General features: G+C 53.7%; 2 protein-coding genes across 7 annotated transcripts; both read right to left on the bottom strand.

Annotated features, from left to right (window-relative positions):
- Positions 1-295: 295 nt before the first annotated feature.
- On the bottom strand, positions 296-8,443 carry PLIN5 (perilipin 5). Of its 6 annotated transcripts, none has more exons than XM_059697121.1 (9): positions 8,362-8,443; positions 7,891-8,023; positions 7,521-7,601; positions 6,553-6,748; positions 5,556-5,638; positions 4,772-4,952; positions 3,241-3,440; positions 1,844-1,960; positions 296-1,320 (listed from the first exon to the last, which is right to left on the bottom strand). In XM_059697121.1, the coding sequence occupies exons 3-9, from the start codon at positions 7,578-7,580 to the stop codon at positions 793-795; spliced, it is 1,365 nt and encodes a 454-aa protein (XP_059553104.1). In that variant the 5' UTR covers positions 7,581-7,601; positions 7,891-8,023; positions 8,362-8,443; the 3' UTR covers positions 296-792. The 6 variants fall into 6 exon arrangements, with proteins under 6 accessions (XP_059553104.1, XP_059553106.1, XP_059553107.1 ...); XM_059697123.1 differs by having other exon boundaries at positions 7,521-7,585; positions 8,362-8,437; XM_059697124.1 differs by having other exon boundaries at positions 7,521-7,582; positions 8,362-8,437.
- Positions 8,444-9,647: 1,204 nt separating this feature from the next.
- Positions 9,648-12,231, bottom strand: LRG1 (leucine rich alpha-2-glycoprotein 1). Its single transcript, XM_059697110.1, has 2 exons — positions 12,079-12,231; positions 9,648-11,299 (listed from the first exon to the last, which is right to left on the bottom strand). Exons 1-2 carry the CDS (start codon positions 12,129-12,131, stop codon positions 10,210-10,212), a joined length of 1,143 nt encoding a protein of 380 aa, XP_059553093.1. The 5' UTR covers positions 12,132-12,231; the 3' UTR covers positions 9,648-10,209.
- Positions 12,232-15,444: the final 3,213 nt, after the last annotated feature.

Below are 15,444 nucleotides of genomic sequence, written 5' to 3'. Positions count from 1 at the left end.
CCCCTCTAACTTCTTTCTCCTCAAGATCCTGCTCCCTGCACTTCCAAGACATTCATTTATACTAGTGTGAACTTTCACTCCAGGAAGCTACATCTGAGTGCAATGCTTAAGCCAGGTGGGCTGGACACTAAAGGTGGAAGTACAGACAGGATGGCAAGCGGGAGGGAGGGGTTGGGGGGGAAGTAGGCATCACTCCTTTCAAATCTCGAACCCTGGCTTGCGTCATACATCACACCTCTGAGGCCCCCCGGGCACCCTGTAACTGAGACTCATTCCAGCCAGAACAGAGGCCATGGGCCTTTGAACAACATGAAGCACCTTTATTCTGGAGAGCATACCCCAAACAGCAAAGCAGGTGGGTCCGGCTGGCCCAGTTGGTGCAGCCCGGCATCTTTGGGGACCCCTCAGTCCAGGATGTACAAGCTGGGGGGGCAGGTGGATGCTTGTTTTTCAAAGCCCCAAATAGAAGCCACTGGGCAAAATGTGTTTCTCTGAGTAGCTTTGATCAGCTTCTTGGGGTGAGGAACAGGTGACTACAGACAGATGAATCCAGCTGGAGACTAGTCAGACCTGACTTAGGTTCATATCCTCATATGTCCAAGGGAAAGATTGGGAAGGGTCTGATGTCAGAGTAGCTGGTCCAGAGTCAGAATTCCCCGGGAACCCCCAACTCCGTGCCTGGGCCAGGGTAAAGGCATTGGCTGTTGTGCTTCTGTGTGGCCACTAGAGGGCAGCAGGCTATGGAAGTGTAGGGCAGCCTCCTGCTGCCACTGGCAGTGAGGCTCCAGGGGATCAGAAGTCCAGCTCTGGCATCAAGGTGTGTTTGGGGCGACTGGGGGGCTCAGGCTCCTCTGGAATGTCCTCTGGGAAACCTAGCCCATTCCGGTGCTGGGCCTGCCAGGCTCTCTGCTGGGCCGGCCAGTCCAGATGCGCCCAGCGGGGGTCAGGGCCCCCCACGATCTCGTCCACCAGGTTCTCCAGGCCAGGTGGGGGCTCCGACCGCTCTATGAGGATGGGCGAAAAGGGCCCCACGAGCCAGGGCAGCGGCATGGTCTGCACCACCAACTCTAGCAGCTCGTCCACGCAGGCATGGGCCCGAGCCACTCTGCCCCGGCCCTCGGCCAACACCGAGGCTGACACATCCCTGAAGCAACGCGCATCAGCGAAGGCCGCCTGCAGGGTGTCCACGCTGCGCCGCACCTCGGCCACCTTCTCCTGGGCATCCCGGGGCAGGCCCCGCACGCTGGTTTCCAGTGCGTCCACTGAGCTCTGTAGCTCCCGCATCAGACTTCGGGACAATACCAGTGTTTCCAGCTCCACCTGTGGGGAGGGGAGGCAAGGGGGGACTCAGTGTTCCAGATGGACACATGCTGAGACGGCTGTCCCGCCTCAGTTTACTCATGGACACACCGCGACTGTCACCCTGCCTCAGTCTCCCCATAGGTACACACTGGGACCGAGCCCTACCCCCCTTATCCCATGGACACAATGGTACTGCCACCCTGTCTCAATCTCCCCATGGACACAGCGAGACAGCCCTGCCTCCCAAAAGCAGGAATCGGGAAGGTTTCCCTCCAAGACCCACAAAGAGACTTTCCCTGCCTCAGTTTCTCTAATGGATACCCAACAGGACTGCATCACCCTGCCTCAGCTTCCTCCCTGCACACCATAGACCAAGCCCTGCCTTAGTTTCTCCTGTGGGCACCCAATAGGACGGTCAACTTACCTCAGTTTCCCCATGGGCACTCCAACCTGCTACTTCAGCAGTTGGTTATTCATAGCTCAGTCATGGCCCCTGGCAACCCCGGGGGGATCCAGAACCACTCCCATCCTACCATCCTACCTGACTACGGCGGCGGCCGTTCTCCAGGGTGCTCAGACTCCAGTCCCCCCACAGCTCATGCACTTTCCCAGGGCGGGCTGGGGTGGTGGGGGTCATCCCACACTGCACGAGGTCAATCTGTGGGAACCGGAGAAGTGTTCATCAGAGGGGGAGGACTTGGGGGGTCGGGGGAGCCGGGACGGGTCCTAGCTTGGATCCGGCCTCAATAAGCATTTCGAGAACACTTGCTGTGTGCAGCCTTCTGCACCTGCTGACCCAGCCTGGGGCCTGTTCATTGAATCCTCTGCCTCTGGCTGACCCTGTGACCTGTGGTTCTCCTGAAGCTCAGACTCACCGCCAGGCATGTGCTCCTGCTGGTCCCTCAGCCACGTACACTCTTCCCTCTGCCTCATCTCCCCCGCTGGTTCATTCCAGTTCAAGTCTCAATGTGGACACCACCCCCTCCAGGAAGCCCTCCCTCCTCCCCTTCTGGCTGCGTGATCCATCTTCTGGGTCCCAGAGCACCTGCCGTGTTCCCCATTTTGACCCTGATCCCCTGACTGGCCTGTGAGTGTCCTGAAGGAGCACTGTGTCTTCAGTACCCACCCAGGACAGGGCATGTGTTAAAAGATGAATAGAAGTAAATTGTGGCCCATCCATATGGTGGAATATTATTGAGCCATTAAAAAGGAGGTTCTGATACATGCTACAAAATGGATGAACCTTCAGGACATCGTGCTCAGGTGCTCACAGGTGCCCTCTGTTGGCTGCTGTGGGAGGACAGACGGGTCCAGGAGGAGAACTGGGTGACGGTGTGCAAGCATGAGAGCTGGAAGCAGGTGGATGGAGGAAGCAGAGGGAGGAAATGTGGGCAGATTCAGGATAGACTTTGAGGGCAGAGCTGACAGTATGGCTGATGTGTCGGATGAGGGAGGGTTTGAGAACAGAGCTGCTGGCGATTGAGATGAGAGGGATGCGGGACAGGCAGGCTGCGGCATCTGCACTTAGCCCAGTAAGCAGGGGCTGCCATGTTCCTTTGGAGCAGGGAGGGATGGACGGTGAGACAAGAAGCTGGGTGTGCACTGGAACCTAAAGGGTGCAGAGGATTGGAATTGGTGGCAGGAGAGCAAGGGAAGAAGTACCTTCTCCCTGTTCGGACCTACCTTAACTGCCTATAAATTGCAGCTCCTACGTCTCCACAAAACCCCTTCTTTACTCCCCAGGCTGAGTCTCAACACCCCGTAAGCTCCTCCAGCCCCAGGCACCCTCTTCCCCAGGCCTGAACATGCGCAGCTAGAGGCAGCTGAGACCAGTTCTGCCTCCCCCTTCAGTCTAGCACGGGACCAGGTACTCGGCTGGTGTTCAATCCATGCTTACTGGCCAGCATTACAGGGTGGGGGCAGGCAGAGGGCTCTCACCAGCTCCAGTGTCTCCTGCAGCTGGGCCAGTGTGTCCTGGGCATGATGTTTCTTCTGCCTCAGTTTCCCCAGAGAGTGCTCATATGCCAGGTGGCGGAGTCGTGTTGACAGGGAGCCCAGGCGCACAAAGTAGCCCTGATGTCTCCTCTGCTGTTCCACTGAGCCCACTTCCGGGCCCTCAGCTTCAGCCGCCAGTGCCGCTGGAGGGCAGGATGGGGGAGAGGGGGTCAGTGTGGACACCCCTTCCATGTCTGTTCACCCTCCTTCTGGATGGACAAGCTCATGGGCTCCCAAATTTGTAGTTTCCCTTTACCAAATTTAACTCTCAATATTCCCTAAACCCTATGATGTAGGCACTATTATTAGCCCCATTTCACAGATGGGGAAAACTGAGGCAAAGAGAGGTGAAGTCCCACAGTGTGCCAGAAGCAGAACCAGGATTCAAACCCAGGCACTCTCACTGCCAGTGGTTCTCCACCTTCCTAATGCCTCGACCCTTAAATACAGTTCCTTATGTTGTGGTGACCCCCAATTTCATTGTTACAAATGGAACATAATTAAAGCATAGTGATTAATCACAAAAACAATATGTAATTATATATGTGTTTTCCGATGGTCTTAGGCGACCCCTGTGAAAGGGTCGTGACCCACAGGTTGAGAACCACTGCTAGACTGGCCTTAACCACTCTAGTAAACTGCCTCTTAAGGATATATCACAAGTGCCTGGAACAGTCAGTGCTTCATAAATGCCTTACAGCCTTTCCGCTGAGAACAAAGTATGTCAATATGTTCTTCCAGTGCCAGAGCAGGGGTTGAGAAGTCAGATCGACTCCAGAGCCAGCAGACAATGTTAGAACATTGGAGAAGGTGGGCTTTAAGGGGGCAGATGCTATTCAACCCAAGTGTCTAATTTTTCAAGGCAAGCCAGAAATTGGGATTTGTAGGGCAAAATCTGATTGTTAAGTGCATGCAATGAATTAAAACATTTAAAAGGCATTGTACATGTCAGATAATACAATTAGGAGGGCTACAGCTCTCTCAAGTCTTTAAGCCACTTATGCCCTTGGGGTCTGGCCTGTCTGGTTTCTAGTAGGATGAGGGCTGGGGGGCCATGGAGGTGGAGAGGGAGGGCGGGCCTGGCTCTAGCTCCATGTTCCTGCTGATCTGTTGTGGTCGAGTGAGTCCTGAACCTCTCTAATCTGTCTGGGGTTTTTTGTTAATCCTCATCCAAGGATATTTTTCCCATTGATTTTTTTTAAAGAGAATGGAAGGGAGGGGGAGAGACACACAGAGAGAAACATGGATGTGAGAGAGAGACATCGATTGGTTGCTTCCCACATGCACCCCTATGGGGCTGGGGACCGAGCCTGCAACCAAGGTACATACCCTCGACTGGAATCGAACCCATGACCCTCCAATCTGTTCTATCCATTGAGCCAAACAGGCCAAGGCACCTATCTAATCTGTAACCTCTGGGGATGGGGACTGGGCAGGAGGATTTGGGGGCAGGTGGAGAGGACACCAGCCTCACCGAGTTCCTCCTCAGTCATGGGCAGGAAGTGGTCCACCAGCTCCTCCGACTTGCCCAACACGACGTCCATTGCGTGGCTCATGGAACGCTTCAGCTCCACGCTCCAGCGCCGGCCCTGCCGTGCCAAGCCCGCCATGCCTGTCATACTGCTGGCCACTGCATCCTTGGCTGAGGTTACCACCTGGTGGGACGGACCCCGATCCAGGTGCTGTCAGTTTTCAGCTCCCTTCCCTGGCTCCTGGGGCTGGGGGTCAAGGACCCCTGGCTCTTTCCCAGCTCTAGGTCTCAATTCCCCTGTCTACAAATTGGAGGAAAATAAAATCTCTCCCTCACAGGGTGGCCGAAGGGGTTACCAGCACCTACTGGCACATAGTAAGTGCTAGATAAATATGGGTGCCGATTATTTTTTTAAAACACATTTTTATTGATTTTTTTAGAGAGAGAGAGGAAAGGAGGGGGAGAGAGAGAAACATCAATGTGAGAGTGGAACATCAATCAGCTGTCCTGCACACCCCGCACAGGGGATGGAGCCTACAACCCAGGCATGTGCCCTGACCAGGAATCGAACCAGCAACCTTTCGGTGCACTGAATGATACCGTCAACGGAGCCACATCAGCCAGGCTGGGTGCTGAGTATTCTCATCTGTGTGGTGTGTTTGCATTGACCAAAGCCTGATTTGGTCCTAGAGTCCAGCTGGCAGAGGGGTTCTGGCTGGGTCTGAGGGCGGCAGCCCTCCTCCCTCACACTCCCACCCCCTGCAGATCCCCATGATCTGTGCCATACCATCTCTGAAGGTTGCTGGAGAAAGGGTAGCTTCTCCTCCAGCTTGTCGAGGCCCCTGCAGGCAAGATCGTTCACTGTAGCCACTGGGGAGAGAGGGAAAGGCGGAGAGTGAGAATCTGGGAGATGATGAAGGAGAGGGACACAGGAGGAGGGAATACTAGAGGGAGAAGCAGAGAAAAAAGGGAGAGAGGGAGAGGGACAGATAGGGAGAGATGAAGGGAGGCCTTCGTGAAAGGGGTGACCTGGCTGATTCCCTGAGGGGCTGGAGACCCTGAGGGCGTGGCGGGCCCCCAGGCTGGGCCCCGCCTCCTCTGCTTTCCACACCTCTGCCCTGCCACAGACTCCTGCCAGCACCAAGGTGACTCCACACCCACGCTCAGCGCAGATGCCTCAGGGAGCAGGCTCAAGGTCACTCAAGCCAGCTAAGAAGGAAGTGGGGAGGCCCTGGGCTGGGAAACTCAGGTGGCCCCCTTCTGGAGTTAAGAGTCTCTGTCCCCACCCCCATTAGGTTGTCAGGTTGGACTCGAGAGCTGGTCACAGGTCTAGGAAGATATGGGGACCCGGATAGGTGGGGGCAGCCCTCAGGACAAGGGGGCAGACGGGGAAGGGAGGTTGGACAGGTAAAGGGGGCCCAAGGCCTAACAGGCCAACCAAGAAGGGAGAACTTCAAGACAGATGGAATGCGACAGAAGGAGGGGCCACAAATAAGCTGCTACGGGCAGATGATGACCAGGATGTAAGACATAACATGCCAACAGGTAGAGGGGAGGGCCCGGCAAAGAGGGACTGGGAGATGGCACTGGCACAAGGACTGAGCAAGGATGACACAGGTGGTTGGGGGGCGGGGGGAGTCAGACTAAAGGCACAGAACAGGTAAGACTGAGGAGGGACACCACCCAGGTCAGGGAGTCCACACTTCAGGCCTTGCCACGTGGATGAAGCATGAGAGGGTGAAACCATGAGGCAACCACAGGACTGCCTGGCCAGGGGGACTCACGCTGAGGCTGCAGGTGGCTGAGCAGTGGCTGGGCGTGGTCCAGGGCGCTGGTGGTGAGGCTGCACACGCAGTGTTCAGCCAGGCGGCAGGCAGAGCCCAGGAGCGGGTGCCTGTCCTTGGCTGCGTTGTAAACATCAGAGACAGCGGTGCACGTGGCCTTGACCAGGGGCAGGGCCACCACTCGGTGGACCACATTCTGTGGGAAGGGGTGCAGTCAGAGGGGCCCCCAGGAAGGTGGAAGGCTCAGCCTCACTTTAGCCCACTTCCTCCCTAGGGGCCAGACGGGGGTGGGCCAGAGCTCTGGGGGAAAGCATGTGGAGCGCCTGGCTGTGGGCAGTAGAGGGGCCCACGTGAAGGTGCTCACAGGCTCCTGTTGTCAGTAGCACACACACAGCGTGACAAGTTCTGAGTCTGGTGGCTTTAAGGGTACATGCCCCTGGGGCAAAACTGTCCGCATTCAGCTCTGGTTAGGCCACCTCTGAGCTGTGTGAGCTTGGGCAAGTGAGTGAACTGCTTTGCTTGGTGCCTCCGTCTCTCATCTGTAAAATGGTTTTCTGGGGCTGTGATGGGGATTCTAGGAGCCAATGTATGTGAAGTGCTTGGAACAGTGACTGATGCAGGGTGGATGCTGTGAGTGCTGCTATTATTGTTGCTGATGAGAGTGCCACGATGGCAGACACAGAAACAGGGAGATAGAGGCGGAGACCCAGAGGTGGGAGGGGGAAGGTTGGGCAGAGGCCAGGTAAGCCAGCTGGGTGTGCTTGAAGAAATGCTCCCCTCCCAGGCCTCACTGTGCCCCTCTGGGAAATGGGTAGGAGGTGCAGAGATGCCAGCCTCCATGGTCCCAGATGCCCTGAGAGTGAGGTGCTCAAAGCAAAGACAGAGGTGGGAGGGGTACCCAGCTGTTCAGGGAGGGACTGTCCCCCGCCTTCCCCATGTGCTGCTCCATGGGAGGTGCAGCCCCTCACCTGCTGGTCCTGCTCCCACAAGCTGGGTGAGTGGGTCTGAGCCGCCTCATCTTCTGACATGCCTGCTGCAAATAGGGTCACCTTGGGGGACAGGACAGAGTGAAGGGGGCCAGCCCACCAAGTCCCTCCCAAGCCCTGGGTTCTGTCTGTCTGGGCTCTGTGACTCCAGGAAGTCTTGTTCCTTCTTGGGGCCTCAGTTTCCTCATCCAAAAAGTGAGGTAATGATAATACCCTACTTCAGAATGTCATGAGGAGCACAGACAGTGCACAAGACTCTGCACACAGTAGGTGCACACTAGAGAGCCTCTGGCAAAGTGGGGCCCCTGTGGTGACTCAAAGCACGGGCTTAGGGTTTCAATCCTGCCATTACCTGCTGTGTGACTTTGGACAAGTGCCTTCACCTCTCTGGGCTGTTTCCTCTTCTGCAAAGCAGGGGAGGTCCCTGGTGCCCCTACCCTGGACAGAACTGCACGAGCAGCCCCATACAGGGATGCCGGTGGTAACTGTAGAATCCCAATAAACCCAGTCAGATCGACAATCGGGGAAACCGAGGCACACAGGGGTCCATGCTGCGCTCAAGGTCACTCAGCTTAAGCTGACTCAGAGCAGGGAGTTTGACCTCAGACTCCCCGCCTGCAGGTCATCCCTACCCCGTGCCTTCGGAGCTGTGGTCCCCGCCCAACAGGGTCCTGAGCTTCAGCCAACTGGGCCAAGGGTCTCAGCCACCTGCTCCAGCCCGTCACCCCCTCCTCTCCCCACGCCGCTGAGCCCTCGCCTGCCCACCCAGTTCGGGCCCCCGGGCCTGGTGGGTGCTCCTGGACGCCACCCGGGTGACACTCACCTGGGCGCGCGCAGCCTCAGCCCCCAGGTGCTGCCGCCGACCCCAGACTCTGGCTCCAGTCTCCGCCCTCTGCCGGCCCCGCCCGCCTTATAGTGGCTCTGGAGGCGGAGCCTCCTGGGATTGGCCAATAGGGAAAGGCTGCCCAGGGGCGTGTCAGGGGTGGGGCTTCAGGACCCCACGCTCTTGAGCCCTTGTGCTCCCGAGAACTGTGCGGTTGCCAAAGCAGCTTGGGGATGGTGGATGCCCCAAAATTGAGCTACTTCCGTAGGCCAAGTTTGGCCACTTGTCACCCTCGCTGCCTGGGAGGGGGGGGTGGGGGCGACCACAACTCCCACCTCCTTCTCCAGTGACCTTGGGCAAGTCCTTCATGTCTTTCTATTTTTAAAAAATATTTATTTATTTAGGAGAGGGGGGAGAGAGAGAGAGAGAGAGAGAGAGAGAGAGAGAGAGAGAGAGAGAGAAACGTTGATTTGTTGTTCCACCATCTATGCCTTCATTGCTTGATTCTTGTATGTGCCCTGACTGCGGATTGAACCTGCAACCTTGGCATATCAGGACAATGCTCTAACCAACTGAGTTACTGGCCAGGGCTCTTTCCATTTTATTTTATTTTTTTAATCTACCACTTAACTAGGAGCCAAACTGGCCCATTCTCTAAGATCCCTATTTTACAGATGAGCAAATTGAGGTTCAGTACACTTAAAACCACTTTCCCTGGGTCCCACAGTGACTGGCGGATTTGATTTAAATTCAATCAAATCAAGCTCCAGACCCTGGCTTTTTCATCTTCACGCCTGGAATGATCACCAATGTGGTCATGATACTCCTTCCAGGGGGCTGAAAAAACCGAGCATGGCCCAAACACCCCTGGCCCCCCAAATCTGACCCTGGCCCCACTATGCCCAACATTGTCAGCAGGTGGCTCTAGGTCCTGAGTTCTGAGAGCACAGCCCTGGCTTCTGCCCATGCTTGTCCTAGGTGGCTGCGCCCTGGGCTATCACTGGCCAGCATGACGAATTGTTTGGAGACCTGAAGCAATCTGGTTTAATTTAAACCTTCCCCAGGGCACAGGCTCTGGCAGGAATCCACCAGTAAAATGACACCCCAGCCAATAGTCAGAGTTTTATTTCCAGTTAAGCCTCAGGATAGGAGAGAGGAGGAGGAGGAGCCACAGGTCTTCAGATTTCAAGTCCAGCACCCCACACCCTGTCATGCCTATTTCCTCCTTCATCCTGGAGAAGTAGGAAGTTGACTTGGGAGATGCAGGAACACAGTAAATGCCAATTTGTCCAATTCCGTTGGACATTTATTTTTATTTTAAAAAATATTTTACATTTTATTTTATTTTTATTGATTTCAGAGAGGAAGGGAGAAAAAGAAACATCAATGATGAGAGAGAATCATTGATTGGCTGCCTCCTGCACGCCCACTACTGGGGATCGAGCCCGAAACTCCCATGTGCCCTTGACCAGAATTGAACCTGGTACCCTTCAGTCCCTAGGCTGACACTCTATCCACTGAGCCAAACCAGCTAGGGCTGACAATTATTTATTAACCCCCTCGGGTCTGACACCTAACTGAGTGAGACACCTCAGCCCCAGGCCCTACACTCAGAGAGCCCCCCAAAAGTGGGGGAGCCAGAGTCAGAGATAGCCCCAGTGTGGCCAGGGTTGTGCTGAGGGAGCTGGGAGACCAAGAGATGTGGGAAATGGGAAGGCATTCCTGGAAGAGGAATGAGCAAAGCTTGAGCAAAGGCAAGGAGGCCTGTGAGCCTAAGGGGTGTTTTGGGAAGCAGGGGCAAAATGGGTCTAGCAACTGTGGAAAGCCTGCCTCACCCTGCAAAGGGAATTAATTGCCTAATGGGGTGCAGTGTTCTGCCAGGCCGTTCCTATCCATCTCCACCCCAGCCTTAAGCTTCAAATGAGACATGGCCGCGGCCAGGAGTGTCTGGCCATGCATGGCTTTAGGCTCAACGCAGTATGTGTTATTCCGGGAGAACATCTTGTCTTTATTGCACACAAGCCACTCATAGAAGTCGTCCAAGTTCTGGTCGCAATTCCAGGGGTTACCAGAGATGTCAAAGCCATCCTTCATGTCCCGGCCTGCCCCGGGCTGCCCCACAGATGCCCAGAGCCCCTTGGGCACGCTGCTCAGTGAGTTGTTGGACAGGTCCAGCATGTCCAGCTGCTTCAGACCTTGGAAGGCGCTGGCCGCCACCGTGGCCAGACGGTTGTCACTCAGGAAAAGGTAGCTCAGGTTTGGCTGGGGCTCCAGCAGGCCCTCTCCGAGGGCTTGCAATCTGTTGCCCTCCAGGTGCAGCCGTTCCAACTTCAGGGGGCCCCTCAGAAGGTCAGAGGGCAAAGACTCCAGCTGGTTATTGCCAAGGTCAAGGATGCGCAGGTCGGTGAAGTTGGCCAGCAGCCCGGAGGGCAGTGTCCGGAGGTGGTTCCCGGACAGGTCCAGATGCCTCAGGGCTTTCAGGCCCTGCAGCCACGAGGTTTCCAGGACTTCCAGCTGGTTTTGATTCAGCACCAGGGTGTGGAGGGTGGCTGAGCCCTGGAAGAGGCCGGGGGGCAGCTGGGTCAGGGCGTTGCGGGTTAGATCGAGCACCTTCAGCTGAGGCACAGGCAACAGAAACTTGGCTGACAGCTTCTCCAGCCCATTGCTGGAAAGGTGCAGTTCCTGGAGGTTAGGGATGCCCAGGAGGGTCTCGGGTGGTAGCTGGGTGAGGTTGAAGAACTCCACAGAGAGGAAGATGGTGTCGGCTGGGAGCTGCCGGGGGAATTTGGCAGGCGGATAGCAGTTGACGGAGCTGCCATTGCTTGACTGGAACACCTGGCAGGCTTCAGGGTTTGGAGTGGCCCCGTGGACTGAGGGGGCCACAATTAGTAGCAGCAGGAACAGGGCTCTAGAAAGGTGGGGATCCAGGACCCCTGGGCTGGAGGCAATGACAGAAGGTGCTTAATGAGCCAAAATAAAAACATAACCAACTCAGGGAAAATATACCCAGAAAATGTCCACTTCTTCCTATCCACTTTTGCTCCCCAGAACCATGCCTCCTCATTGCTCCTCTGGACTAGTGCACTCACCTCCTCCTCCTCTTCATGTTTTGAAGGCAGAGCCAGTGAACTCCTACACATCCTGCAAAGCCCCCAACTCCAATGCCCCTTTTTTCACGAGACTTTCTCTGACTTTCCCAAGCAGAACTCATGGTTTCCCCCTCTGTGCTCCTACTCTTTCTTTCCAACCCTGACTAAACAAGGTCAGGTGATCTGTGTCCAGTTCCATCTTGCTTCAAGCACCCAGGCACAAGCCAGGGCTCCGGGTGCAAATGGGACTTTGAACATGAAAAATGTCCAAAGCAAAATGAATAAATAAATAAATAAGTGCCCAAAGCAGGCTCGGGGGCAGGCATTTGGCCTTGATATTGGATGGTTTGCAGTTGGCACTGTAACCCTTGAAGGGCTGGGGCTTCTGCTGCTCCCGGTCCCCCTCCAGCAGGCCTCTGAGGCTGGGGGTGGGTTCTCACTCCCTGCTTGGGATGTCTGCAGGTGAGTGTGTGTAAGGGAGCAAACCTGTCCTAGTTAGAGCCTGAGTGTTGGTCTGTTCCAGCCAGGAGGCCAACGCCTGGCCCTGTGATTTCAGTGGGTCAGAACGGACTGTCCATGCACTGCCCGGTGTCCAAGCCTGCCCAGGAACAGCAGGGTGGGGACCTACCTCTGGTTTCCCTCTGGGCTCCAAGAGGACATGGTGGCCTCTCTCTTTTCCATCCAGATTCCTTTGGTCTGCTGAGGTGGCCTTATACCTACCTGGGCTGGGGGCAGGGGCACCAACCATAGGGAAGTCCCCACCCACCCACATCCTGTTCCCGATAGGGCCTGAACTTGAGCCAGGCACAGGAAAGGGAGGAGTCAAGATTGCAAAATTGTTTCCTGGTGGGGGAGGACAGCAGAGGGGCTGCCCACCCCTTCTTGTCCCTGTTTTTGTCCAGTTTTCCTTCCCCTGATTCCTGCTATTGGAAAGTGGGCACCCAGAGTCTCTGGGAGTGAGTCCCCACTCCCCCCACCCCCCGACCCAGGAATCAAGGGTCAAGCTTGCAAGGTGCCAGTCCTGGAGGATGGGGACAAGAGGTACTATTTGCGACACACTTGAGCAATCAGGAAGTGCAGTGATGAGAACAAAAAACACTTGTCGTGAGTTTATGACATGTTGTTGGATATATTTTTATTGAAATAATTTTTAAAAAATAGAATATAAAAGCGAGGGATGCCAGAAGTCTTTGAACAATGAGCTGGGAGGGACTAAACCTATTTCTGAATCCCAGCTGTGCCAGGACTGCTATGCTTTGTGACTGTGGCAAGTGGCTTAACTTTTCTTGGCCTCTGTTTCCCCATCTGTGAAGTTGAATTCACTCTCCAAAGCTCCCATCTGCTCTTTTTTAAAAAAATTGAATTTATTGGGGTGACATTGGTTAATAAAATTATATAGATTTCAGGTATTGCTCTTTCTTCATCCTAAGCTGATGCACCATTCGTTTTGGGTTGTTTGTTTACTAATGAATACATTAGGAGGCTATACATTTCCCTTTGAGAATGGCTTTGGCTGCATCTCATGAGTTTTGCTATTAAGTGCTTTCATTCTGGTTGAGTTCTAAAAATTCAGGTGTGCATTGTTATCTTATCTGTTATGCCTGGTGATGGCCTCTTCTCCCTGCCCCATCTCTGAAGGGTTTATCCCTACTCAGCTGTGATGATGACTGAGTTCTGTCTTAGAGACAGAACATACAGGCTCAGAGATAAACACACAGGTTGACAGTGACAGGCACAGATGAAGAATGAAAGATAGCCCTAGCTAGTTTGGCTCGGTGGATAGAGCGTCGGCCTGCTGACTGGAAGGTCCCAGGTTCGATTCCGGTCAAGGGCATGTACTTTGGTTGTGGGCACATCCCCAGTGGGGAGTGTGCAGGAGGCAGCTGATTGATGTTTCTCTCTCATCGATGTTTCTAACTCTCTATCCCTCTCCCTTCCTCTCTGTAAAAAATCAATAAAATATATTTTAAAAAAAGAATGAAAGATAGATACACATGAATCCACAGACATAGATACTGACAGAGATAAAACAAAAATACATAGACAGAACCTAACAGACACACGGACAGAGCAGGACACACAGGACAGAATGGCAGGCCTGCAGAGACAGCCACACAAAACAGGCACACACCAAAACGGGCAAAAGGCCTGAAGAGATATTTTTCCAAAGAAGAAACACAAATGGCCAACAGATATATGAAAAGATGCTCAGCATCAATGATCGTCAGGGAAATGCACGTCAAAACCAACATGAGACATATCACCCACACCTGTTGGAATGGCTATTATCAGTAAGAAAGAAGTAACAAGTATTGGCGACGATGTGGAGAAGAGGGAGCCCTGTGCTCTGGTGGTGGGAATGCAAATTGGTGCTACAGAGAACAATGTGGAGGCTCCTCAGAAAATTAAAAAATCCAGCAATTCCACTTCTGGGCATTTATCCAAAGTAAATGAAATCACCATCTTTAGATATCTGCTTCCTCCTGGTTACTGCATTATTCACACACACACACACACACACACACACACACACACACTTCAGCCATAAAATAAGACACAAATCCTGCCATTTGCAACAACATGGATGACCCTTCAGGGCATTATGCTAAGTGAAATAAGTCAGATAGAGTGAGGCAAATACTGTGTGATCTCATGTATACGTGGAATGTAAAAATGAACTCATAGGCACCGGTGGTAGGATGGTTCTCGTCAGGGGCTGGGTGTGGAGGGCAATGGAGAGGAGAGACGTTGGCCTAAGGGTACAAACCCGCAGTCATGAGTAATTTCTGGGCCTCTAATGCACAGCACGGTGACTATTGTTGATGATACTGTATTGTGTACTTGGCAGTCGCTAAGACAGTAGATCTTAAATGTTCTGCTCATACACTAAAAGGTGACTGTGTGAGGCAATGGATGAGTTCATCTCCTTGTGGTGATCATCCTACAATATATCCGTACATCAGATCATCAAGTTGCGTACCTGAAACTTACACAATGTTATATGTCAATTATAGCTCAAGCTGAAAAAACAGACACACGCAAGTTCAGGAGGAGCTGTTAGATGCCGTCAGAGTATTTGTGTTTCTTTATTATCAGTTTCCCCCCATGTCAAGAAGAAACCAGGTTTGTCTTGTTCACACAGTAGGTGCTTAATTGACATGGGCTGGAAGGAAGGGCTGTGAACTGTAATGACATAACACGAGAGCGACCTCTTAGAATGAATTCAGATCATGTCCCCTGCTTAAAATCCTCCGGTGGCTCCCTGTCCAACTTAAAATCCACAAGGCTGGGCGAGTGGGGGTGGGATAAGGCCTTACTATTTAATGAGGACAGGGGTTTAGTTTGGGAAGATGAGAAAGTGCTGGAGATGGATGGTGGGGATGGTTGCCCAACAATGTGAATGGACTTCATGCCACTGAAGTGAACACTTTTAAAAAGGCTCAAATGGCACATGTGAATTTATGTGTATTTATGCATATTTTACCACAGTTAAAAAAACTGTACTCTTCACCTGCAAGACCCTGCCAATCTGGGGCCCTATCCTCTTCTCCCTCTTCATCGCCTCCTGATCTTCCCTCACCCACTGCTCCACCTACACTGGCTGCCACCTGTCCTCCAAGTGAATTCCCACCACATGGCCTTTGCACTGGCTGTTCCCTCTGCCTGGAAGGCTCTATCTGCACATCTCTCCCAGGCTGTCCCATCTCCCCTGTCTCAGCTCAAATGTTACCCCCGGCAGACCCTCCTTGACCCCCCTCCTTCTCCACACAGTCTCCACTACTGAGCATATTATCTGGTTTTATTATATTACACATATTCCTGCTGCAAATCAAGCACTAATTGCTTGTATGTGGTCAGTTTCCCCACTAGGCTGTGAGCTCCTGAGGACATAGTGCCTGGCACATAGTAGGTGCACAATAAATATTTGCTGAAGGACCAGTCAGAAACTGGCCCCCAGGCATATGAAGACAGGGAGTCCCCCCAACTCTCTGCA

The sequence above is a fragment of the Myotis daubentonii genome, chromosome 5 (genome assembly GCF_963259705.1).
Source record: "Myotis daubentonii chromosome 5, mMyoDau2.1, whole genome shotgun sequence".
In the NCBI taxonomy this organism is placed as follows: Eukaryota; Metazoa; Chordata; class Mammalia; order Chiroptera; family Vespertilionidae; genus Myotis; species Myotis daubentonii.
This window is presented reverse-complemented; position numbering and strand designations above follow the sequence as displayed.

Coding starts and splice junctions, on each gene's coding strand:
- PLIN5 (XM_059697121.1), bottom strand. CDS start 7,580: ATGTCAGAAGATGAGGCGGCTCAGACCCACTCACCCAGCTTGTGGGAG. Junction 6,749..7,520: donor TGTGGGAGCAGGACCAGCAG/GTGAGGGGCTGC, acceptor CCCTTCCCACAG/AATGTGGTCCACCGAGTGGT. Junction 3,441..4,771: donor CATGACTGAGGAGGAACTCG/GTGAGGCTGGTG, acceptor CCTGCCCTCCAG/CGGCACTGGCGGCTGAAGCT.
- LRG1 (XM_059697110.1), bottom strand. CDS start 12,131: ATGGAAAAGAGAGAGGCCACCATGTCCTCTTGGAGCCCAGAGGGAAAC. Junction 11,300..12,078: donor AGCCCAGAGGGAAACCAGAG/GTAGGTCCCCAC, acceptor CATTGCCTCCAG/CCCAGGGGTCCTGGATCCCC.